This window comes from Taudactylus pleione, unplaced genomic scaffold, assembly GCF_031769625.1.
Source record: "Taudactylus pleione unplaced genomic scaffold, aTauple2 ptg000041l, whole genome shotgun sequence".
Taxonomy (NCBI): Eukaryota; Metazoa; Chordata; class Amphibia; order Anura; family Myobatrachidae; genus Taudactylus; species Taudactylus pleione.
Genome location: NW_028284443.1, coordinates 27212014 through 27239733, shown reverse-complemented (window position 1 = coordinate 27239733; position 27720 = coordinate 27212014). Strand labels below are relative to the sequence as shown.

At 40.0% G+C, this 27720-nt stretch overlaps 1 protein-coding gene across 2 annotated transcripts in view; it reads right to left on the bottom strand.

The window, feature by feature from the left end:
* Positions 1 to 1796: 1796 nt before the first annotated feature.
* PNPLA8 (patatin like domain 8, phospholipase A2) overlaps positions 1797 to 27720 on the bottom strand; it is a 73924-nt gene continuing 48000 nt past the window's right edge. For both annotated transcript variants that reach the window (XM_088457756.1, XM_088457761.1), the window contains exons 9-11: positions 25158 to 25352; positions 12727 to 12922; positions 1797 to 5155 (exon numbers count right to left, since the gene is read on the bottom strand). In XM_088457756.1, coding sequence (XP_088313882.1) covers positions 4881 to 5155; positions 12727 to 12922; positions 25158 to 25352 — 666 coding nt within the window. In that variant the 3' untranslated portion in view covers positions 1797 to 4880. The remainder of the gene's footprint in view (positions 5156 to 12726; positions 12923 to 25157; positions 25353 to 27720) is intronic.

Genomic DNA, 27720 nt, shown 5'->3' with positions numbered 1-27720 from the left:
AAAGCTTAACTGTTTGGTGTCCGGGTCCTTATCCACCACCTACACCCCATGGTTTAAGGGGCAGACTAGATGGGCCAAATGGTTCTTATCTGCCGACAAATTCTATGTTTCTATGGTTTCCCCTTGGACCCTATGGACTTTGAAGAAAGTTAACAAAGGTAAGTTTTACCATAATTCTCATTTTTTAGACAATCTGTTTATACTTCACCAGTTAATGATAGCTTACATCATGTTTCAACTATCTACAGACAAATTAAAGAAAACAGAGCTTCTAAAAAGTCCAAGACAGCTTACAGTAGGAGCATATATGTCTACACAGTCCTTCTTCGTTTACACATAGACCTCCCCTTTTCCGGATTGCTCACCGACAGGAAGGACTGGGGAACTGCATGAGTGCTAGAGGGAGCAGGGGCACAGATGCACAAGCCAAGAAGAGCACACAGTGAGTGCAGCACTGCAGCCTCTGTATATGGATGTGCATTGACTAATTCTACATGCGGCCCTTACTGCCCTACCCAACCCCTCAGCTATTCCCACATCACTCTATAAATGTTTACTTTAGCGAATACCCTACAAAACACTGGGGGAGAAGGGCAGAAGGCTCCCCTGGTACTATTAATTATGGAGAAGTTGTTGTCAAAAAACAAAGCTGGTTCTAGTTACCATTTAACTGGCTAATACTTATTCCAACGTTTTTTTTTTATGATTGAATTAGGTCACGAACATCTATTTAAAACTTATCCAACACAATTTTACTAACATATATATTATTTTTTGAAACACATAACATTAGTACCATTGATTTTTCTTTTGTTTAAAGCACAGACTGCCCATATGTCGGAATATTACGACTTTACATTTTACCTGCAGTTATTCCTCTCTGCAGTCACCAGGTGCACATAGGATGGCTGAAGGCTGCTTTATTTATCATTTCCTCTGCAGCCCCTGGGTGGGTGTTGCCACTTGGCTGCCTGATCAGCAGTGATTGGTGCAGAGCAGACACTGCGGAGGATATAAGAATGCGGAGGGGCCAGGAGGTCCCTCTGAGTTTGGCAGCTGCCAGCTGCAGTGTGGGTTTTTCGGATTGGTCATAACAGATAATACCTGGTTAGGGAAAGCATAGCCGAAGGAAATAATAGACCAAAACAATATATCATTCATCCCATAACAAGAATCTCAGTATCATATCTGCCCATTCAGTGGATGCTAGAATTCCTACAGACTAAAATAATTTCTATACCCTTCAGTCATGTTGAAACAGTCGTTTGTTCCACTTTCACATCACTCCCTCAGGTATTATGGTTCATGAAAGTGGTATTTACAAATTCAAAGAACCCATTAAAAAAGTAGGCTATTTTTGTTTTGCACAGACTGAGTAGCTTTTGTTGGCATCTCTCTTACATTATGCACTTTATTTACTAGTGACTGCTCTTGATGCATTATGTGCTCTAAGTGGAACTGATAACTTGTAAAAAAAAAAAAAAAAAATCAATATACATCTCAAGGGATATTGTTATTGTTCTATATGTAACATGATGGAAGAATGAGCTTCAGATTTTCTTGTCAAACCATAATATTCATAAGAGCTAAATATATGACATAGTAAATATTTGCTCACACACAGGTCTATAAATTAGGGATGACTGTAAATATGCTTTGCTGGCTAAGTAATTTTAAGGTGCTGTGTTACCAAATTATTTTCTTTAGATAAAAAACCTTGACATGGAACTATAACTGAGGACCTTTTTGTTCTTTTCAGATACAAAAACAACGAGGACAGAAAATGGTGAGAGAAGTATATTTGCAGAGTAGGTAAGAAATGCAAAAATGTAGACTGAACATCACAAATATTGCTTATTTTTAACAATCCAGTTTCATAAGAACCAGTTTTGCCAGAAATTTTTATATACAAATAATATATACATATTTATTACCTAGAAGTTTTTTCATGTTTGTCAACCACATAAACAGAAGTGCTAATCATCTGGTCATAAATGATTCATAAATCTTGTACATAGTTTTGAAGATATCCTTACCTGTAATTGTGCAGGGCCACATAGCAAAAATTAGGGGGCAATTCAATTCAACGTGTATTGAATAGTGGCGGGAGCGAGCTCCCGGAGCTATTCAATTCAGTGCGCTGTGTGGTCAGAAAATGGCGGTTATCGCTCCTTAACAAGGGTGTTAAGGCGCGGTAACCGGTATTCTCTGACCAAAGTGCCAGGCGCGCGGCTTTTAGCCCGCGCTAAGCAGAAAAACAGCTACGCGCCCGGCACTTTGGTCGGATTTCTCCTCGCATCCCCAGGGGAGTGCGAGAAGAAATCCTTAGCCCACCCAAACAACGCGTTGAGTTGAATAGTTGCAGGAGCTCTCTCCCATCGCTATTCAACATCACACTGAATTGAATTCCCCCCATAGTGATGTGTGGGCCACATAGCACACATCTCACCATGTCCCCATCAATCACTCTCATCCCCTTAGTTACCTTGCCGTATCCCCCCATTTATCACTCTCATTCGTTTACCTACCTTGCCATATACCCAATCAATCACTTTCATCCACTCACTTACCTTGCTATATCCCCATCAATCACTCATCTCACTTCCCTTCACAAATGAAAAACAGAGCAATGGAACATCAGAGGTCCGTTCCACTCTGAAAAACATTAATTCTGCAGTCCAAGAATCCGTTTACTACACAGAATATTGGAAACCATGCACAGGTGGTGGTGGTCACACAGATGAGTTTCTTATGCTGTTGTCTACACTGAACTTAGTGTTAGCACCCGCACACACTCTGTACAGTATGACTGGATGAGCCCTGCTGTACATTGCTGTGAAATTCAAAGACGTGGCCTATTTATAAACAATTCTTAAAAAGGCATAGAGTGCAGATAACGGATGAACTATCAGATTTCTGGTTTCAGTAAAAACAAAACTAAAATATAACATCTTATTGTGCATAACTAACATAGTATTACATATGATTCTTAAAAGGAGAGAAAGGAATACTACTGGTTCAATATTTTTTGGTGACAATTGGTAATGCATCATCTGACAATTGAAATCATTGCAGACCTCACTAGTCCTGTGTTAAATTCCTGTCGGGTACCAGATGCATAGTAAGTGTGGGGTTGTGTGCATTAAAATCTGTGACCATATCAAAACCATTGATAAAGTCCTCGGGTCATCTACCATCATTACAGTATGGTAATAAATGGTAAATTAGTTTGAAACTTGTCCCACCCCCCAAGAAACAAACAAACAAAAAATGCTATACTTTGAACTTGTGTTCAGTCAAACTACATTTTATTTAACAAATGGCCATGATTTACTATTTCGAGTGCAAGCTGCCATGGAAATGTGCACTGGCCAAACAGTGACCCTGTGAACACAAAGATTAATATTTTGCATGCAGAATTACCATCAATAGTTAATGTAGCAATCTAAAGGCCACTATTCAAACACCTGAATTTCAGTTGTCAATACATAAAATAAAAGTGGTTGGAAAATTCAATAAAATGTCAAAGTATTTATTAATCATTTTTAGAATATTTTAATAATCACCAATTAATAATTCACAATAGAAATAGGCTAATGAGAATTCAAACTATGTTATTACAAAGACCACTCAACTATTGTTATTATAATAGTCAAAACAGTCTCTGAAATTAAAGTAAATGAAACACAATGGCATGTGCATAAATGTATATGTTTAGCAAAGAATGCAAGTATAAAACACAATAACCAGTGCAGGAAATTCACAATGATCTAATACAAAGATCGGTGCAATATGATATTTTTCGATTACTCCTTAATGTGATCTTTAGGCAGTGATAGTCATAGTTCAAAGTGTTCTGGCATAGAAGGGCAGTTTAGCCATTAGGATGCAGCAAATGGTAAATTAGGCTTTCTCATACATTAAAATAAGAACGAAGATTAAAATAGACTATATATGCTAGTTTTGAAGGACGGATGATAACATAGTATATCTATTCAGAATATACCCAATCATAATTAGCATAAGAGGATTAGTGTGTCTAGATGTTAGCTGTCACTCTATGGATTATTCATCCAAGAAAGATTAACACTTAAATTGTTTTCACACTTTACAATAGTCTAGTTTTATAATTTGAGGGTTTGCTTACATGTTACATAATATTTATTTGGTTGATATAAGTTATTTCTCTCCTGAATTTGGAAAAATTGGGACACAGTACATTATAAAAATAAAATATTAACTGGTATAATTTTTCAGAAAAAAGCAAGAGAACACTGCCCAAATATATACCATTACACTCTGGTTACAACTTTGAAGCAATAGACATTAAAAACTCAACCTAAAGCACAATTAAATTGTGCTACACTATAACCTGGAAAGTCCATGTGAAATGATTCCTGCAAATATTTAATTTACACAAGCAGCGAGGACGGAATTTACAAGGACAAAATTTACAAGGATGCAATGTGCTTCATAGGTGCTCAGAGGTGCAGCACACGCCTTAAAAAAGAAAAAAATACCAATAGGAGTTTTTAAATAAATAATGTATAAAGCTGCACTGAGTAGTTCCAAGGGATCAATAAAAATGTAATTTAAGTCAAGAAAGATCTACAAAATACATATTCTTTTTATCCAGTACAATGCTAAGGAACTTAAAATCTTATTTAAATTAAGTATTTCGGTCCGTTTTTTTCTCCAGTTTAAATTTGAAGAGAAGCAATTACAGTAGCTTCACACTCAGTGATCCCTTTAGAATTTGGCTATGAGAGAAGATGTAATGTGTTCAACGCGACAGACCCCAGTTCTTTGTGTTATTTGCGCCTGAATTTTATGTCTGCGAGAAGCCTTTTGTGGCATACAGCTTGATGATGGTTGCAGGTTTACAGCTTGGAAACGAGCGGAAGGCCATCACACATGCATGATTTTAATTTAACCCAGTCACAAATACACTGGATTGTTGTTCTTTCTTGTTTCAACACTTTGGCGGCTTTTTTCATTTTTTCTTCATTTCGATCTAGATAGTACTGGCCATCTAACTGCAGCTGGAGGAGCTTTTCCTTGCGGTTTTCATCTAGAGGTATGTCTTCACTCATGACCGGGTTGAAACGAAAGTAGGTGTCTGGTGGTAGTAGTGCATCAAGCATTTTGTGAACCTCTATATCAATTCAAAAAAAGTGTAATTAAAAAACATTTCTACATTCATTCTATTTCCATTTTTATAAGTAGTTAAAGCAGCAAGCTAATCTTCAACCAACTAATATCACATTTGAAATTATGTATATATTTTTCAGATCTCAAACAGTCCTTTCAGTGTGTCTATTGATTTATTTATGAACAGTTTCTTATATTGCGTAGCATATTCCGTTGCGCTTTACAATTAAGATTAATCTATAGAACGTAACATCTTAATATGTTATAATTATAGGAAAAAATAGTCGACACTTTTTTTTTGTTTGTTTTCTAACCCCAATCTTCACTTTAACCCTCCCCTTGGTGCCTAACCCTAATCGTCCCTTCTAGTGTCTAACCCTAACCCTCCTGGGTAAGTACCTAACCCTAACCAAACAAACAAAAAAAAATCATGTTTCGAAATTATGACCATGTCAACCATTTTTGTGTCGACCTTATATGTTGACCTTTTGTCCCTACTGACTGTCTACATCTGGTGTGTATCTAGACATTGTCGACCTTTATACTGTAGATCTTTAGAACAGATCCCGTGATCCCGTGATGTTGTTCCCCTCCTCATTCACCTAATTCAGTTCATGATTCAAATGTTCCAATACCTTCAGTTACATTGCTGTCTCTTTGAAACAAACACGCTGAAGGCATTGAGTGATGTGGTGAGATCTGTCCCTATCATCCACAATCCTTACCTACTCCCGTTCACAGTTACAGGACTTTTTTGGACTAACTCTGAGGAAAGTTCTCTTCCGTCCAAGACTTTCTTCTAGCCTGCAAAGCTCCTGCGTTCCCTTAAAATATACTACTTTAGGCAAGCTTATCAAATTCCAGGACCACCTACAAAACCTCCATAGGTTATTCTACCCAATTACCTCATCTGTGCAGTTTACATAAAATTAAATATGTTCTCTTTCTACAATCACACAACTCTCTGACCCCATGCCAATACTGCTGTTTGACTGGATCATACAGCCCACCAAGAACATCTGCAATCTGGCTGGACCATTTGCAATATGCAGCACTTATACTCATGTGTCACGTTCCTATTTCCATATAGATTGTAAGCATGCGAGCAGGGCCCTCTTACCTGTGTCTGTTATTACCAGTCTCACTTTATTACTGTTTAGTTCCCAATTGTAAAAAAAGCATCCAAATTTGCTGGCACTATATACATTAATGTTAAAATGAGTATTATTACTAATAATACTACTACTACTACTACTACTACTAAGACCCTGACAGCTATCAGAGAAGGTTACAAAGCAGAGCATATTAAGTCGTCATTTATGGACAATGCATTAGTCTTTATTTGCTGGACAAACTTACAAAACAAAACACATTTTCTAAAAGGAATGATAAATTATTAAAAGCAAATGTGTTCTGTCCTTAATCAGCCCTGCATTGCGTATCAGAGTAAGGTTTCAGACAAATTAAATATTGTCCATGCTCAGAACTGCAATACACTCAATTTGTGAATATGCTGAGCTAGCAGAGCAGGACAACATCAGCAGATTAAAATAGCCTCAACATCACTCTCATTGTTAGAAAGACACATTGAAACAATCACTGTGGAATCAATTCAAAGAAAGAGCTTATACCTTTACAAAGCTTAAATGGCAGAAGCTTTGCTAAACCAGCTTGGTAATGTTCTAATGTTAGCAGCATTATGTCATCAAAAATATTTCACATTTACACACACAATACCAGATAGATGGTTTATTGCTTTATATGTGCTCATCACTGTGTATACATCCATCAGTCATAACATTAAAACCATTGCCAGGTGAAGTGAATAACATGGATTATCTAATTACAATGGCATCTGTCCAGGTGTGGGATATATTAGGCAGTAATGGACCGTACACACGGTCAGATCAGACAACGATCAGATATCGTTGTCTGATCGACCAGCATGTGCTGGATGATCAGTATCGAACATCCAGCACATGCTCCATTCCCCCAACTACCATAACGACCCTCGATCAACGATCGAGGGTCCCTATAGTAACCAGGCTAACCTGGTCTATATCGACCAGGTTGGCATGCATGCACGGACGATGGTTGATATCGACCATCCGTGCCCGCGCATGGATTGGTCGTTCGAGAGGGTAAAAAAGAGGTAGATTTAAATGGTCAAACGATATCGTTATCGTTTAAATCAACCAAGAAATCTGACCGTGTGTATGCAACATAAGTGAACAGTCAGTTCTTGAAGATGATGTGTTGGAAGCAGGAAAAAATGGGCAATTGTAAGGATCTGAGCAACTATGACAAGGGCCAAATTGTGAGAGCTACATGCCTGGGTCAGAGCATCTCCAAAACAGCAGGTCATGTGGGGTGTTTCCGGTAGGTAAGGGGTTAGTACCTACCAAAAGTGGTCCAAGGAAGGACAACTGGTGAACCGGCGACAGGGTGATGGGCGGCCAAGGCTCACTGATGCAAGTCAGGAGCAAAGACTAGCTCATCTGGTCCAATCCCAGAATAAATTATGTAGCACAAAAAGCTGAAAAAAAGTAAATTCTGGCTACGATAGAAAGGCACAGAAACAGACAAATCTCAGGTGCACAACTCCAAATTATTAATAAGATATATTAGAAATGCAATAAAATTTTGCAATCAATAGAGGATTTTAGCATAATCATGGCCAAGGTTATGGGCCTACCCACCATATCCAGGTAACCTCTTTCGGGTAGGTCCCTAACATACTAGGGTTCAAATCCAGAGCGCAGGACCCCCCAAAACCGGCCCAGCCAAGCCGCCCCAGGGCACCACCATAGTAAGAAAAGTGCAGTGTAAAGAGATAGTTAGGAGCAGCTGCATATAAAGAATGAAAATAAAAAAGTGAAGTACATATATATTAAACACACACACAGTGAAGGGTTAAAATGTGTTATAAAGGAAAATGTGTTATAATGCGGTGCCCTGAGACAGATTAACCAATGTAATCCAGGGGGACCCACACCCCAAAAATGAACCAAAGTTGCACTACAGTATATAACTTGTAGGACTTATCTAGAATTGTGCCTAATACAGTGTGCATATACATTACCATACTCCATGCTTTTAAACCAATAAGGAAGGGTGCTAATCCAGAATTGGGGCGTCTCCTTTCCCTCAGAAGTGCAATAAAGCACATTAAATGGAGCATATGGGAAAGATTTTTGGACTGCACAACCTGACTATATATATGATGGGAGGTGCTACCTCTATTGATTGCAACATTTTATTGCATTTATATATATTATTAATAATTTGGAGTTGTGCACCTGAGATTTGTCTGTTTCTGTGCCTGCAATTAGTCTCATCAGGTAGCACCGCCCATCATATATATAGTCAGGTTGTGCAGTCCAGAAATCTTTCCCATATGCTCCATTTAATGTGCTTTATTGCACTTCTGAGGGAAAGGAGATGCCCTCATTCTGGGTTAGCACCCTTCCTTATTGGTTTAAAAGCATGGAGTATGGTAATGTATATGCACAATTCTAGATAAGTCCTACAAGTTATATATTGTAGTGCAACTTTGGTTCATTTTTGGGGTGTGGGTCCCCCTGGATTGCGTTGGTTAATCTGTCTCAGGGCACCGCATTATAACACATTTTCCTTTATAACACATTTTAACCCTTCACTGTGTGTGTTTAATATATACAGTCAGGTCCATAAATATTGGTACATTGACAGAATTTTCAGATTTTGGCCTCTATTCACCACCACAATGGTTTTGAAATGAAACAAATAATATGTGCTTTAACTGCAGACTTTCAGATTTAATTTGAGGGTAATTACATCCAAATCAGGTGAACGGTGTAGGAATTACAACAGTTTCAATATGTGCCTCCCACTTTTTAAGGGGCCAAAAGTAATGGGACTATCAACTCAAAAGCTATTTCATGGACAGGTGTGGGCTATTCCCTCGTTATTTCATTATCAATTAAGCAGGTAAAAGGTCTGGAGTTGATTCTAGGTGTGAAATTTGCATTTGGAATCAGTTGCTGTCGACTCTCAATATGAGATCCAAAGAACTGTCAATATCAGTGAAGCAAGCCATCATTAGGCTGAAAAATCAAAACAAACCCATCAGAGAGATAGCAAAAACATTAGGTGTGGCCAAATCAACTGTTTGGAACATTCTTAAAAAGAAAGAACGCACCGGAGAGCTCAGCAACACCAAAAGACCCGGAAGACCACGGGAAACAACTGTGGTGGATGACAAAATAATTATTTCCCTGGTGAAGAAAAACCCCTTCACAACAGTTGGCCAAATCAAGAACACTCTCCAGGAGGTAGATGTATATGTGTCAAAGTCAACAATCAAGAGAAGACTTCACAAGAGTGAATATAGAGTGTTCACCACAAGATGCAAACCCCTGGTGAGCCACAAAAACAGGAAGACCAGATTAGAGTTTGCCACTAGAAGCCATTACAGTTCTGGAACAACATCCTATGAACAGATGAGACAAAGATCAACTTGTACCAGAGTGATGGGAAGAGAAGGAAAGGAACTGCTCATGATCCAAAACATACCACCTCATCAATGAAGCATGGTGGTGGTGTCATGGTGTGGGCATGTATGGCTGCCAATGGAACTGGTTCCCTTCTATTTATTGATGATGTGACTGCTGACAAAAGCAGCAGAATGAATTCTGAAGTGTTTCGGGCAATATTATATGCTCATATGCAGTCAAATGCTTCAGAACTCATTGGACGGCGCTTCACAGTGCAGATGGACAATGACCCAAAGCATACTGCAAAAGCAACTAAAGAGTTTTTTAAGGCTAAAAAGTGGAATGTTAGGCAATGGCCAAGTCAATCCCCTGACCGGAATCCGATTGAGCATGCATTTCACTTGATGAAGACAAAACTGAAGGGAAAATGCCCCAAGAACAAGCAGGAACTGAAGACATTTGCAGTAGAGGCCTGGCAGAGCATCACCAGGGATGAAACCCAGTGGGGGTGATGTCTATGCGTTCCAGACTTCAGGCTGTAATTGCCTGCAAAGGATTTGCAACAAAGTATTAAAAAGTGAAAGTTAGATTTAGGATTGTTTAGTTTGTCCCATTACTTTTGGCCCCTTAAAAAGTGGGAGGCACATATAGAAACCATTGTAATTCCTACACCGTTCACCTGATTTGGATGTAATTACCCTCAAATTAAATCTGAAAGTCTGCAGTTAGATCACATCTTGTTTGTTTCATTTCAAAGCCATTGTGGTGGTGAATAGAGGCCAAAATATGAAAATTCTGTCAATGTCCCAATATTTATGGACCTGACTGTATGTAATTCACTTTTTTATTTTCATTCTTTATATGCAGCTGCTCCTAACTATCTCTTTACACTGCACTTTTCTTACTATGGTGGTGCCCTGGGGCGGCTTGGCTGGGCCGGTTTTGGGGGGTCCTGCGCTCTGGATTTGAACCCTAGTATGTTAGGGACCTACCCGAAAGAGGTTACCTGGATATGGTGGGTAGGCCCATAACCTTGGCCATGATTATGCTAAAAACCTCTATTGATTGCAAAATTTTATTGCATTTATAATATATATTATTAATAATTTGGAGTTGTGCACCTGAGATTTGTCTGTTTCTGTGCCTGCAATTAGTCTCATCAGGTAGCACCTCCCATCATATATATAGTCAGGTTGTGCAGTCCAGAAATCTTTCCCATATACGATAGAAAGGCATCAGAACACACAGTGCATTGCTGCTTGCTACGTATTAGACTGTGTAGCCACAGAATGGTAAGAGTGCCTAAAATGGGCATGTGGGCTACAGTACTGGACCATGGCGCAAATGGAAGCAAACAGCCTGGTCTGATTAATCACATTTTCTTTTAAATCATCTGGATGGCTGGCTGCATCTGCATTGTTTATCTGGGGAAGAAATTGTACCAGAATGCACTATGGGAAGAAGGCAAACTGTGGAGGCCGTGTGATGCGCTGTGCAATGGGAAACTTTGGGTCCTGCTATTCATGTGAATGTTACTTGACACGTACCACCTACCTAAACATTGTTGCAGACCAAAAACACCCCTTCATGACAATGGTATTCCCTGATGGAACTGACCTCTTTCAGCAGGATAATGAGCCCTGCCATACTGAAAACATTATTCAGTAATGATTTGAAAAACATGACAAAGAGTTCAAGATGTTTACTTGGCCTCCAAATTCCCCAGATCGCAACCCGATCGAGCATCAATTGAATATGCTGGAAAAACAAGTCTGGGTCATGGAGGTCCCACTTTGCAACTTACAGGACTTAAAGAATCTGCTGCTAATGTCTTGGTGCAAGATACAGGACACCTGCAGAGGTCTTGTGGAGTCCATGCCTCAATGGGTCAGAGATGTTTTGGCAACACCTGCCTAATTTACACAGTATTAGGCAGGTGGTTTTAATGTAAAATCTGATGGGTATTTTATATATTGTGACAAATGCCCTGGGAAATTTGTTGATGAAGGTATATATATGTACAAAATACATAGAAGGTATATATGTCCCAGGTTCTTAACTTCTGTGTGGCAATTATCCAGGTAATGAGCAGTCTAGATTGCCAGACTACATGCGAGAGGCTAAGAAAAGGTGTTCAGTTTCTCTGTGCAGTCTCTCACTACCTGGGGAGCAGACTGGCATACCTGTTGACAGACACTGCTATGGTATGATCTAAGTGACGTATTTAAATGCTGTTTTGTTTTAGTTCCTCCCACCCTTAGAAAGGGAGACTTTTGTTTAGTTAGGGCTGGACATGTTAGGATTTATTTTCATGAATTTGTTTATTTTGCAACACACATGAAACTAGCTGCGAATACTTGTACCAAGGCCCTGGACTGCTCGAACCAGCCAATCAGTATCTCACCAAAGTGCCGCCATTTACCCCAGGAAACTGCATTCCTTAACCTCATCACTTTTACAATATATGTCCTGAATGTCCTGATGCACTGTCCTTTAATAGACTTACAAAGTGGAAGGCTGGTGTGGTTAGAGACACATGTTTCTACTTCTGATAGGCAAGGGATTATACATAGAGTAAGGGGGAATTCAATTAGCAGTGAATTGATCCCCCCGGGGCTATTCAATTAGAAGCATTTATCATGAATTTGTTTTAACCACTGCACAGGCAGTGGAAAAAAAAACCCAGATAACTAGGTGGTTAACGGATGCAGAGACCCTGTTAACGCACGAATCCATGAACTTTTCACAAATCTGTGTGTTAACGTCCATTAACCAGTCAATTTAACGAGAATTAACATGGGTATAGGGTGAAAAGGAAGCCTAATTGAATAGCCTCAAGTGATCAAGACTGCGGTTACCTCCCTTTTTCACCCGTGAAAACTGTTCATGGTTAACGGAATTCACCGCTAAGTTGTACTTTTTATTTTTTTACTGCCTGGACCTTGCCTATTAACATATATAATAACAGCCATGCAAAAGCAAATTTAACCTGCTAATTTGTCACATAAGGGGTCTTAGAGTCTTGTAAGATTATCATGATTTCCAACATTGTTCATTATTAACAGTTTCATTATTTTTACTTAGTTGAGTTAATGTTTACCTTCTGTATCAGTAGCGCTGCTGATCACATTGTTCAGTTTGGCTTTCAGACTTGTGTGTGTTGCTGTACTCTTTTCTACCCCCTCATAGCGTCCAGTACCAAGTGAGATCACACATTGCAGAGGCACATCTGGCCATAAACACTTACATTCATGAATAGCCAATGCACATGGGTTATTAATAAGCAAACCTCCGTCCTGTAACAAAATGATTATAAAATACTTTAGAAACAGAGTTTTGCACATTACAATATTACTTCAATGTTCAAAGGTAAAAAAAAATGATGTTAGACAAAGTAAGAAATAGGATAAATGCTAGCATTAACCAGAGGTGCTTACTTGTACCTTCAACAAGGAGAAAACTCAATAGGGAGGCTACAGAGACTCACGGCAACATTAAGAGAGCTGCAAGAATTGCTGGCAGGAACTGGTCACTACAAGCATTCGACAACTTCATCCCATATTCTATACATGTCTGCGATATGGATTAGGGTAGCAAGGCAGAAGTCATTCACCTCCCAAAAGTAGCTCCCAAGCCAGGCTACAGTTTGTCAAAAAAAAAAAAAAAAAAAAGACATTCAATTACCCCAAACCATGTGGAAAATGCCTTATTGTTTGAGGAGACCAAGCATGGACTTTGTGGCCATAATTCTAAAGTATATTACAACAGGAATCATCACCCAAACACCCCCATACCCGCTGTGTATCATGATGGTAGCAACATCTTGCTTTGGGTCTGCTTCTCTTTAGTTAGACACAGAATTTCTAATCAGGACAAAGGGTATAATGAAAACCTCCAAATATCAAAATATTTTGCATGAAAACTGCTGGCCTAAAGCATAACAGAAAATTCATCTTCCAACATGATAATGACTAAAAACACTTCCAAGTCAAACATGGAATGGCTTCAGATAAGGAGGATCAACGTCTTGGAAAGGCCCACTAACAGCTCACACCTTACTGCCACTGAAAGCCTGTGGAATACATAAAGAGGAGTTGCACAGGAGATCCTCTTCTAATTTGATGGACCTTTGCAGGGAATAGTGGAATGGAATTCCCAAGTCCAAAAGCAAAATTAATAGACACTTATTAAAGAAAAGTCTACTGCTACAATAAAAGTGAAAGGTGGTTCTGTAAAGTATTAGTGTAGGTGTGTGCACATGAATGCAGCCAAGGTATTATAGGTTTGGTATTTCACGTATTTAAAAAAAAAAAGAAAAAAAAAAACCATCCGTCTTCTAAGGTTACATTTAAAGGTGGAAAAAGGTCTGACATGATTTATCTTGATGCCAAATTATTATATTGTTGTGCTAGATGTCAGATGGTGAAGGATATGTGTAATTAAATGATGATATCTAAGAATAGTGTATGTAAATAGTGGGTGCATAATAACGTATTTGATACAACGTGTTTCTTATAACACAAAACTAATCTGTCTCTCCCCATATACTCTATGGTTTGTTTTCATTAAAGTATTAACTTTGCTCCAAACTTTACCCATCCACACTATGGACCTTATTCAGAGGCGGCCGTACAGTCTACGACCACACGGCCGCTTCAATGTTTTGTCAGTGCGCATGCGCACGAGGGAGCTGGCTCCCTCGTGCGCATGCGTGAGACCCGTAACGACCGACAGCGCTGGTCGTAGCGGGTCTCGATCCAAAGGGGGCGAGCTGTCGATGTTGATTGACAGCTCGCCCCGTTTGGAAGGCGGGCCGGGGAGGTGGCAGCCCAAACGGAGGCATTCCCATGGGAACGCCTGCCGTTTGGGGGAGGCCCCACTGACATCACTAGTGATGTCAGTGGAGAGCTTCCGGCTCTGACAGAGCCAGAAGCTCTCCGGGGCTTACGACAAGTGAGACCCTACCCTACCCTCGTCGTAAGCCCCGATGGTCGCGATGATCTCTGACCATCGTGACCATCACCCGAGCGGTCGTTAGAGCTGTGGGTGTTAACCCACAGCCTACCGACCGCAACAGAGGCGGGTGGTCAGGATGCAAGTGGCCGCCCAGTTTCTGAGCGACTGCTTGCATCCTCCGACCGCCTCTGAATGAGGCCCTATATGCTGCTGGTCGTGATGTGAAATAGCAGGTTGGAACGCATAACAGCTCCGCCTAAGAACCATTTGATGGATCTTCAAGACTTTTGCCACCTTATCATATAAATGCACACTATAGTACTGTTCTTTACTATGACACATCATATTAAGTCAGCGTGTTGGAGACAGGAGTATGCCCATCACTCATTATTTTCATCATCTCCTCAGCAGAGGATAGTCAGAAGTCTAAAGCTGGGTACACACCGTAAGACGGTGCGACTCAGCGATCATTGCAACGATACATTATATACGCTGTGAACACTGCATGATCCATCGTACAATGGCACGATTTACCATTACATGCTGCTTGTAATTGCACCATGTCGCTCATTGCATCATCCAAACTGCCGAGCAGGACAGCAAATTGCACGATGCAATGAACTACGCATCTGATGTGTACGATATATCGTTCCAATCCACGACGGAATGATATATCGTACGATACATTGTATATTCTGTACCTAGCTTTAAACTCATCCTGCCATCTCACAGAGCTGAATAAAGTAAATGGATAAAGAGCAAAGCATAGGAAATGGTCTAATATAAATGACCTGTAAAAATGATGGGGGAGGGAAAGGATACAATTATTTTTTAATTGCAGTTACACTTTAGACAAACAAACACAAAGAAAAAAAAAAGTGTTCTGTTGGTCATGGAAGTAGGATGCTTCCATAAAAGCAATGTCCAGTAACAAAAAGTAATTGCCCACTAAGAGACAGATTTGTGACATTTTTGTGTATGGAGACCTCATTCAGAACTTAGTTAATTTTCTGTGAATATGTATAATTTTGAAACAATTTAATAATTAATTTTATAGTGTCATGTGTTTTTTATAAATGATTGTAACAGAGGCAGTGATATGCAATAATAAGGCTTGGGAACATACAAAAGATTACAAGAATAACATTTAAAAAATACATCGCTATTTTGTTTTAAATTAAATACATTTTAAAGTACAAATATATTTAGTTGCACAATATACAATACTAATATCTATAATACATTTCTACTTAACCAGATTGTTTCCCTCTTGTATACTTCATTAAATTATTTAAACTTAACATTGAATTAATGTGGGATATTTTATACTATCTTTAATTCTTCTGTGTCTATGAGAATATTTAATGCTTGAACATGGCCCCATTTCATTTTTAAGCACATTCGCCCCCTCTCAAGTAGACCAGATTTTTTGTTTTGATTTCTTTTGAAGAGAACCTTGAGAGAGACTCATAAATTATTTAGCACTGTTTCACACTGAGCTGGATCTCATTTTACTACTGTTGTGATAGATACACAAGGGATGTTAAATTGGTGAGCAGAAAAAAGAAAGATTCTTAGCAAGTTTCTATAGATACCTGGAAACAAAAAAGACTTACAAAATTAGTTGATTATTAATGATCTAAATATGTGGTAGCCCTACATGTATGTAACAAATCCTATACACTAACTCCATGGCTCCTGTCCCCACTCTACAAAGTGTCAGATGATTCTAATCTCATGTGCTGAAAAAATTTGCAGTAATGGGACAAGCACATTGGACCTCATTCAGAGTCGGTCGAAGCGGCCGCTCGGTCGTACGGGAAAAGGGGCCGTATATGCAAATGATTCCCTCGCAAGTTGCGTCCCTAAGTTCGGATCGGTAGCTGGCCGACCAAGGGGAGGAAGCGGTCGGAAGACAAAAAAATATGCCCCCTTCTCGTACGCATTACACGTCATCTCCGGGCATATAAGGATTAATCGAGACCATCGGAACTGGTCGTAGAGCTTAAGGTTGACCATACCCTCTCTTAAGCTCTATGATCATGTCAGTGTAAAAACCTCCCATGTCACATGTGCCATGACGCTACTTTGTTAATTATGCACTCCCATAAACCGTATGCACTCCCATAAACTGTATGCACTCCCACAAAACGCCGTTCGCATAATTAGGCACGCCTGCGTTCGGATCTCCACTCCCATGTTTTCAAGCACCTTCCCCTGTTACCACCCACAAACGCCTCATTCTGTCACTCAAACTACCGACCTGGCTGTGTTCAAGGAGAGAGAAATTTCTGATCGTAGCGGCTAGTTTGCGCACGCGCATTGCGAACTTTACGCATGCGCAGTATAGCGAACATCGGTGGCGTACGACCGTGCGGCCGCTTCGACCGACTCTGAATGAGGTCCTTTGTGTAGATGAATGTAAGATTAGTCTCAGCAGTAAGTCAGCTTTTTTAGAATTTAAACAAATTTCAGTCAAAACCAACCAGTCAGTGATCATGAAGCCAAAATATGTATCTTTTCTAAAATAAAATTACTACTCAGTATGGACACGTTCATTTTCTCATATGAGAGCAAAGCTTTCAGCATAATGTATACTTACGCTGCTCGCACATAGAATATTTTGACATGGAGAATAATAAAAATCAATAAATGTAGGATAACATGTGGCCGTTTCTTTGTGAGTGTATGAATGCAATGCTTGGTGGTGGTATTAGCAGCAATTTAAGTTAGGGTCGACTATACCTACCTCTAAATCCTGGCCTTTTTGGATTCTGCAAAATAGATTCTATATCGTAAATAGGGATCTTTGGAAGGTATGGAAGACAGAGAGGCATACAGACCATCAAATAAAATGTCTGTCGGTAGCCATTATTTATCAGACAGCCTGAACCCAGCAGATATAGGGCCATACACTAATGCCGGGCATACACTATACACATATCAGGGGCGATCTGCCCGATATCAGTGGATCGCCCCGATAATTGTAGTGTGTGCGTGGGCGACTGAGGGTTAAATATTGATCGGTCGGGCATGTGGGATCGTCCAGCATGCCCGTCCGATGCAATATTCTGTGTGCTAAATGACGGCCACATCGGGCAGTATATGCCCAGCCATGGCCGACAGACAGGCATTTCCCCTGTTCCTTCCCAGGGAAATGTCTCCGCCCCGGGGGTGGGGCGCAGATATCGGGGCCAATACACTGTGAAACATCTCACAGTGTATGCCCGCGAAATCTGCTGTGTCAGGCTCCCAGACAAAATATCTGTTGGTCTGATAGGCATTTTATCTGGCAGTGTATGCCCAGCATAAGAGATTTCATAGTACAGTATATGGCCACACAATATCTGGGTTCCTCCCTTGGAGAGGAAACATTTCCCCGTTCCTCCCCTGTGAAGGAACAGGGAAATGTTGAGCAGGCAGTCGTAGCAGCGCATACACTGCCAGATGCAGCCAATAATAATCGGATCAGTCAGGCATGTGGAAGATTTCCCATGACAACCATCACTGATTGCTAATGGCCATATTCTATGCGATAATCGGCCTAATCAGCGGATCAGGCCGATATTACATAACATATGCCCGGCATTAGTCTAATCATCCATAACAAATTAATCTGAAAGTAATTCATAACTTAAAAACAATGAAAAAGAAGATAATCATAACAATGTTGTAATGTGTGATATCAACCTTATAGTCAAGACAACAGATCTCCTAAATGGGTAAGGTACCATCCTATTTATAAGAGAGTCCTAAACATAATGGGCTTATGTGATACTACATCCGCGTCACGATCCGTCGGGCGTAAGGAGGAAAAAAATCCATGTATTTTGGTCAGGATCAGTGAATCGAGGATTTCCCAGATTCCCTGACGTTGCTGTCGGCAGAACGGTGAATTGCTGTGATAGCGGCTAGATGTATGGGACCCTTTAGTTGCAATTCATGTGGGAGCCTCACCATCATAGAATCATACAGTCATCATGCTAACAATCTGGCAGAGAATTTTCACAACTCTCAAACATTAAATAGATTAAAACTACAGTGAGAGTTGATGCTACAATTAGTGAAACCAAGGTGGTTGCCTAGAATGCCAATGTAACTCATTCAGTGTTTCTGCTGCCCCCACAGAGCCTGCCGCTGGAGTAGAAGCAGCTGACAGCTCATTACCTATGAGACTGTCAGCTGCTGCTCCGCCATGTCTGTGACAGGCCGGGAGTAGGGCGCAGAGGATGCCACCTCCACTTTCAGTCTGTTAAAGTAAGAAGCATAGGGGGTGAAGGTTCAACTCCACAGGTGTTTGCTATTGTGGAGGATACAGAGCTAGCACAAGGATATGCCAAAATAAATAAATGTATAAGAAATGCTATCTTAACCAATGCTTTAAACAATGGAACACAGTAACAAACAGGAAAAGACACAACAAACAGAAGCAACTTATCCTAAACAAAACTGCACCAATATTGTTGTCAGAGAAGTTGACTCTAGTCAAATCCCGTTATTAAGTTTCCCAACACCTAATTACCCATACCCCAACTCTGGTGTGGCGCTCACATCTTCCTCCTTGTGTGCTGTTTAAAAATGGCCACGCAAATGCCAAGTCTGGCTCAGAGGTCTACACATGTATGTTGCTTAGATGTGAAAAATTTGATAAGTTACCAATAAACGAGAACTGCACACATGCCACACAGTAAATTATGTTGTATGGTGATTTGCTATCTCCAACCAACATATGATAATTTCCAATCAGGCAAAAATTAGAATTGGCTGTCTGTTTGAGTAATTATACGCTCTTATATGCAAACAATTATATTTTAAATTGCCAGCATTTATGGCTATCTTAAGTCCTACTTCCCCCCAAAAAACAAACAGATTATACCAAGGCATACATTTTTATGCAAACTTATATCCACAAATACACAACCAATTCGGATTTTGTTTGCATGCATAAACTGATTATTGTGATAAGTTTTTTTTATTAAAATGGGATGAGATTGATTTCTCTATTGTTTACACTTTTAAAGCAAAAATATTTTGGTGAGTTTTCTTTCATACGTTGTACATTTTTTTTTTATCTATACACAAAGTATGATTCTTCGTAATATATCCAGCACATATGACTAGCATTAAAATACAAATGTCAATAAAGTACTATGTGCATTCTAAAATAATGCTCACTGTGGTCCTAAGAAGAAGCCATAAAATATCAATCATTAACTAGTTTTAAATTAATCAACTTGCCATAAATCTAGCAAAATAAGGAAAAAAAAGGTGAATTCATTGTTCACTCTCCAATCTTCCAAACAGTGAGAGTCTTTTAAAATCAAGTGAACTGTAGCCACAAAAGTGGCAATAGTCCAATATTGGAAGAGACCTGATCGATCTCTCCGACTAGGGCCGTATTCAATTAACCGCGAAAAGTCCCGTCCCGGTCTGTGTTTTAGAAACGAGATATGTTTAATTTTTTGCCGTGTATTGTTTAGTATATGTGATACTGCTGTTCTTTCATTTCCCTTTTTCCCCTTCAAGCCCTCCCCGTCACTTCTACATTATTTGCCTTCCCCTCCCTTTCGATGTTCTTCTTTCTCATATTTATTATACAAAAATATTTTAGTTGGTATGTTTTATACAACTTGTACTGCTCTTTTTTAAAAAAAAATTTTTTGGGGGAGGGGGAATTTATTTCTTTACACTCGCGGCTGATGGCGCTGGGCACCCAACAGAGCAATTCAATTGGTGATCTGTTCGGGCATGTACAGCCGCAGGGGGAAAAACACATTTATGCTTGCAGCCCCCCCCGGGCAGGCGAGCAGTAGTGTGCGATAGGTCGGCACTTTGGGTGCCCAAACCAGGACTTTAGAAGGGTCCAGCAATGTTAAGCGGCTAAACCATGTCTATTTGGGTCCAACATGAATGGGCACCCAAAAACAATTGAATATCGCACCTCGTTCATCCGTCACTTTAGACGGTAGATAGGGTGCGATAAAGCAATTGAACTCCCCCCATTGAGTTAAAAAAAAAATCAAGTGCACTGTGAGAAATTTGGCATAAGAGAATAGAGGTGTCCACTCTGTGATCTCCATTTAGAAAACCAATTGAACTAGATGCAGCGTTGGATTATACATCAGTTGAGATTCAGTTAGCCTCCACTGAGATTGAACTAAAGCAGGAAGCACAAGGTCTCCCCTCAACTCAAGCCAATCACAAGTGGGCAGAATATAAAACTGCTTGTATTGTCTAGCCAATATGGGAGTCCCTCGGAAATTCTGCTTTGATCATTTAATGGCAGGCAACTCTGGAAATTTTGTTTGTGTTTATTTTATTATATTTTGGTTTAATGGGCAGGCTCTTAGGTAACTTTGGGCCTGATTCACACCCGCTCGTGAGCGCATAGCACTCGCAAGCGGGTCGATGGTCGGCCAGTGCGCACGCGAGCCCTGGAGTGAGTGAGAACTTCAGTCACACCGGGGCTCGCTGCAAAACGGGGCGGCTGTCGATGTTGATCGACAGCTCGCCCCGTTTTGTAGGCGGGGAGGGGGGGGTGGCTGGACAAACGGAGGCGTTCCGGAAGGAACGCTTGTTGTTTGTGGGCGGCCCTACTGACATCATTCGTGATGTCAGTAGTGAACTTGCTGGTCTATTAGAGTCGGAAGTTCACTAAGTATTGCGGGAACTGAGACCCTACCACAAGGGTCTCGTCGCAAGCCCGATGGTCACGATAATCGCGACCATTGCCTGGCCGCACGCTATGTGAGCAGCCTGGAGGCAAATTTTTTTATTAAAAAATCCGCCCTGATTCAGAGCAAGCGCTCACAAATAGTGAGCGCCTCTGAATCAGGCCCTTGCTTTTAGTTTGCTTAGGGAAAGTGCTTTTAGTGAAGGGCTGGTAGTCTCCAAAATGGATGTCTGGTTGAATTTTGAGGTCTGGGTGGAGAGGTTGCGGGTTCAGCCTTTTTGCTACATGTAAAACTTCACTCAAAACTGCATACCCCCATCCCCCACTCTTCCATAGCAATGGATTTCTCCCAAGATAGAAGTACACAGTTTATAAAATGTTTTTTTCTAGAATGTTTACTGTATAACACAAACCAAACTCATGAACTGGCTGAACTTTCATATCACTAGTTAAAACGTTTCCAAAATTGTTAAAACTTAAATAGTATAATGTGCTATTTGCCTTATTTACTGTTAATTATACAGTAGATAAAACATGTATCAGGGTGCTTGCAAGGGTGCCACAGGTTGGTAGTCCAGTACCAAATAAAATTATTTTTAGTGTGACTGGCAGCCATTGGCACTGGTTTTGCCTATCAAAAAATATGTGGACAAAAAGAAGTGCAGCCCTGTCAGCCAGCATACAACTGAACCTAAGGGTGACAGGTAAGCACAATTTACTTCATTTATATTTTTTGCTGAATTTCCCAATAAGAAACTTTTGGTCAGTGGCAAACGCAGCGTTTCTAGAGGGGGGTTCCAAATGTTTGATTTTAGAGTGGGTGTGGCCAATCCATGAAAAGGGCATAAATAGCACTTATACAGCTTTAATATGCATCTCACAAAGTGTTTTGTGTGTCATAATTCCAGCATATACAGGACCAGCGATCACAGTATGCCATTAACTGCGGCAGTAGGGCCATCCTGCCTGAGCTGAATAGTTTTATTTCAATGTGGGCACCATTCCAGAGCATTGGAGCAAGTCTGAGAGTCTGGGGGAGAAACAGAAGAACCTAGCACTGCCCTGGACATATTTGTACATATTGGTGCATGTTTTCCAGATCTCCTAGTTGGTGCACATGTGTGTTTATTACTGGCTGACATGTTAAAAGATACACAGGTGGTGCTGTGGTCATGGTGTGGGCTGGGGAGAGGGGTTTCCAGGCAACTGGAAACCCTTTCTGCGTTTGCCTATGTTGGCCCAAACATGCCGTAGAAAAAATACTGATACTTTATGGCACCGTGATTCTAAAAGTGTGGGTACCACTGGTCTAGACATATTTGTCATACTTTTTGTTCACTATACAGTACTTGTTAGTTATATGCTTAAACAATTTGTCCCTCTTAAAGTACATTTTGCTATTGCCTATGCAGAACCCAAGAAAGAACAAGACTGTTTATCCACAAACTATAATGATACAATTGAACTGAATAAAATGAGCAGCAAAATGCAGTGTACATTGAGAGATATATGACTTGGCAGAGGCAGCTGTAATATTTGGGAGCACAGTCTCATGACTCCATAGTAACCATTGCACACCAATGCTTGGAAAGACATGCTTTGCATTGCTAGTTACTCTCACAGCTCGGCTTCTTTGTTAATAAGAAAATGTAAGAAACTAAATTCCTGGCAGCACTTACAATTTAACAGTAAGAAGTTTTCTAATGGGGGGCATCCACTAGACGATTTTATCCCTGTCCAACCTCTTAACGATTTTCCCTTGAAGTTTCCCTTGAAATATGATCTTCCACTCTGAACAATTTGCAAAGGATTTGCAAAAGATTTGCAAAGGATTTGCAAAAGATTTGCAAACGATTTGCAAAAGATCTGCAAACGATTTGCAAAAGATCTAACAATAAACTATGTTGTTTTAATCTGTAATTGAGAGCTTTCAGCTATAGTGGGCAGACAGTGGTTCATCGTTTGATCGTTCAGCATGAACGATGTGTAAACGATGTGTAAACGATGTGTAAACGATTTGTAAGCAATCAAGTGAAATTGACCTGCATGTTCAGTCGATGGAGGAGACGATCAAACGACCAGCGGGAGCGCGCATCGTACATCGTTAGAAACAATTACTGCACGATTTGCAAACGATGTTCAAACGATGTTTGAACGATTATCGAACGATTTTGTCATTATCGTTCAATCGTTCAACTTTATCGTCTAGTGGATACCCCCCTTAATGTGTGACAATTTTATTTATTTTGCTTACTGTTCAGGTTAAAATGAACCTTTATTTAAAGGAAAGAGCAAAACTTCCCTTTCATTTTACAGAAGCTACAAAAGAGTGAACGCATTAAGACCTTAAATTAGCTTCATTCAGGGTTTCCCCTAGTCAGAAAAATAAGTCACGGTTTTTAATTAACTAAATATGTTTTCTACTCAACACTGCAGAAAGGCAAAACAACTGTCAGAGTCATATTAATAGGGAATCTGAATAAAATGATGGCTCATAAGTTGCTTTTCTATGTTTTTTTACAGCAAACAGTAATGGAATCATTATTGGATTATGGGAACCTTTACATTTAGTAACAGCTGACATACCCCACAGAATAAATTATTTCAAATCAAACTTTTACTGTACATGTTCGTTAATAATAATCTTTCTACCACATCTCTATTTCTGTTGATTTGATAATAAACCCCATCCCTTAGGATCACTGTCTTGCTTTCATGATTGTCTCAGAACGGCATTTTGTTTCCCACAATCTATATGAAAACTAAGAAACATTTCCATAATATACATGCATATTCGACAAGACACTGCTAAAACTTTAATTCATACCAAATTGACTATTAGAATTCTCTTCTCAATAGTCTTTCCCTAAACAGTCGCTCCGCACTAGAAATCTCTTCTGAATGCAGAGGTGAAACTAATTTCCCTTGCAAAACTTCTTTCTTTCGCTGTTCTACCAGTCCCTACACTAGATGCCGAATCCAATATAAAATACTTCTAACAAAAATTATTAAACTATATACAAATGTTAAAACCACTGATTAAGATGAATTATTGCAGCTAGTAAACCCCCCCCCCCCCCCAATTATTTTGTGATGTGTTACTTCCACAACCAAAAATGCCTTAATTTTGCAACACAACTGTACAATTATAAATGGATTTTTGAAGCAAATAGCGATTTTAAATAATACAGATAACTGCTTTAAAAAGACATCCACATCACACACATACTAAACTGCTCCTTACACGAGGCTGCCAAGACCCTAATCTATTTTCTCACCAATTACATCTAAAATAGTGTTTGATACTTGGCCATAGCCTGAACAGACAAGTGAAGCAATGGGACAATTAAAACAGACAGGCCGAGAAAGGATAATGGAACACCGTTCTGTGACACACAAGGGGACAGGTAAATGAGGGCTCTGTATATAAAACTAAAATAGTGCAATTTACTCTGATACTAGCAGTTGTTGACCAGTGCTGGTTAGATTAAGCTGTTCACATGGATTGAGGTGCACTGAAGAGGAGTAGGCTTTGCTCTATAAAGGGTAATAAGGCTCTTTTTGTTTAGGAATCTGAGCAAAAAATGCTGGAAGGCACAATATTGTGTTCCTCATTAATGCTTTTTATTACAGTTAAGGCTGTCAAAATCCAACGTCTCATTTCAATTCAGATTTCTTTTTAGTTTTATAGGATTAGGTCAATCACAGACTGTAGAGACATAAAGATGTGAAGTCAGGGATGTGTTTGACATGATTATGAAGCAACCTTCAGGCACATTCAGAAAACAGTGTTCAGTAAAGATGTTCTACTGAAGCCTCTATAACATTGGGAGGAGAATATCAGCTTGTATTACAATAAATACTAGAAGCATATAATAAGGTGGATGGGAATGCACACTTACTTGATGCAGGTCATTACCAAGAACATACTCCTGGAAGTACCCAGGTGCTGCAGAGGAAGCTCTAATTGCCTGCCATAGATTATACTGACATCCTCCCAAATAAGGAGATTTCATACCCGGAATGTGGTTATAGTTTCTGAAGACAAATGCTTTTAAAGGTATTCCTCTGTTAACAATGGTGCTCACAGCAGCAACCTGCAAAAACAGAGACAAATAGTATACTAACACAATAATCTAGCAGAAAATGATACAATATTGTAACTATGCAAATGTAGAAATATATCACAGAATAAGAGCTGAATTAATTAAATAATAAATATCTCTGAATAGAAGATGCCTCAGGAATTGTAAATGGACAGTTACACCAACATGTATGAAAAGCCCAGATACGATTTATACATATATTTCTAAGAATAGACATGCTTGCCTATGCCGGGTTATTTTGTTTATGAGGGACATTAAATAGATACCTTTTAGGCGGTTTGTACACAAATGAGAACAAAATAGCCAGCAACATTTTATGTAATGTCAAAAATAATACATCTGTCTAGTCATATGAAAGGCCAGAGAAATGCTTGGATGTGAATCTATATAAATGGATGACCACAATGAAAATAGGCTGTTGGCCTGTATGTGCAATCATCTAATTCCATTTTAGTATTCAAATATTTTTATTGATTTTCATTAGTTTTCTTTTTTTAAAACAAGAAAAACAAAACAAAAATGCAAAAAGAAAATAAATACAAAGCATAAGAGCATAGAATCGCAAAAAAAATTAAGTAAAAATACATTAACAGATCAATCTGAGAGTACATTTAATAGCAAATAAGTAAACAACCTGAAATCAGTCAAGAATATAAATTGTATTATTTAACAATATTGATAGCAGTACAAAAAAACAAGGTGTGCGCGAAACAAAAAAAAAATGCTAAGACATTTAAACTGCCATAGAAACCAGACTTTACCAAACTTTAAAGGGAATTTTTGCTTCTGGTACATAAAACGTTCATTGGAAACAGTTGCATTAACTAGGGCTATCCAGGAAAGAAAAGAGGGGGGAATAATGAGTCATCCATGTTCAGGCAATACAGACCTGGACCAGCGTTTAAGATTGTTCACATATAATCGTAAAGGGACAGTGAGGGATTACTCCAGGTCAGGACAAATGTGGCAAAGACGTGGGGTCAGTAAAGGGATTCAGATACAGGTAACAACCCTAGTCCAAAAGGAAGACACACGAGGAAGGTCCAAAGAAGCTGCCAGAAGTCAGCAGAAGGGGCAGCACATTTAGGGCATGAGTCCGTAGAATACCCCCCAAATTCACATAGCTAAATTGGGGTCCAGTAGACCCTATGCAGAAAATATAGTTGGCTCTCCTGAAATCTGGCATATGCTGTGGCATTTCGAAGAGAACCCAGGAAAATGTACAATCATCATCAGGTAAGAAACCAAAACCTATAACCCAGTGAGATCTAAGCCTGCACAGACCATCTGCCCCACGAGACAAGAGAGAGAAGCATGCCAAAGAAATAGATCTCCGACTAGGAAGGGTATGAACTAATTGTCAAACTGGAGCCTCAGAAAGGTCAGGAGTAGTCCCCCTCCTATGCGCACAGAGAGCATGTCGGAGCTGTAAAGATCTATAACAGAAATGTGCTGGAAGACCATAAGTGGAGGATAAATATGTAAATGAGTGAAGGATCCCATTGTGGTACAGTTGACCAATAGTAGCCACCGCATAAGACAGCCATGATGAGCTACCCTCAAACCCACGGATCTCTGGAAAAGTGTTATTATGCCAAAGTGGAGAACATGAATCAATTAAAAAAAAAGCTTGCTTTTTCCGCAGCCAGCCAGACTCTACTGTTGCAGTAATGGAGGGTAACGGGAAACCAAGGTGTGAGCCAACAAAAACTGCAGAGGGGTCAAATTCAAACTCACCTTCTCAAGGAAAGCCAAAGGAAGGTCCCCCTGATCTAATGGGGTGACCTACTTTCTCAACTGGGTTGGCTAAGCTGTGAGATAATAACGATGCAAATCGGGTAGGGCTAGGGCTAGGTCTCTCTCCATTCGATGCCGACAAACGGTCTTATAGACTATACGAGCTCTCCTATTCCCCCAAACAAAAGAGTTAATACAGCTAGAAACTGTGGTAAACTGGGATAAGGGAACATACACGGGAGAATTTAGCAATATATAAGATTAACACGGCATGTGAATGCAGGCCTGTGAAAGGCAGCTTACTCCACATGTGGGACTTAGGGCCTAATTCAAACCCGCTCGCAAGCGGGTCGATGGTACCCAAGTGCGCATGCGCACGACGAGGTGGCTCCGTCGTGTGCATGCGCAAGACCCGAATAACGACGGCCCAGCCATCGTTATGGTTCTCGCACCAAAGGGGGCGGCGTGCTGTCGATGTTGATTGACAGCACGCCACCTTTGGTGGGCGTGGCTGCCCAGACGGAGGCGTTCCCATGGGAACGCCTACCGTCTGGTTCCGGCCCCACTGACATCACTAGTGATGTCAGTGGGAGTGCTTTTGGCTCTGATAGAGCCAAAAGCA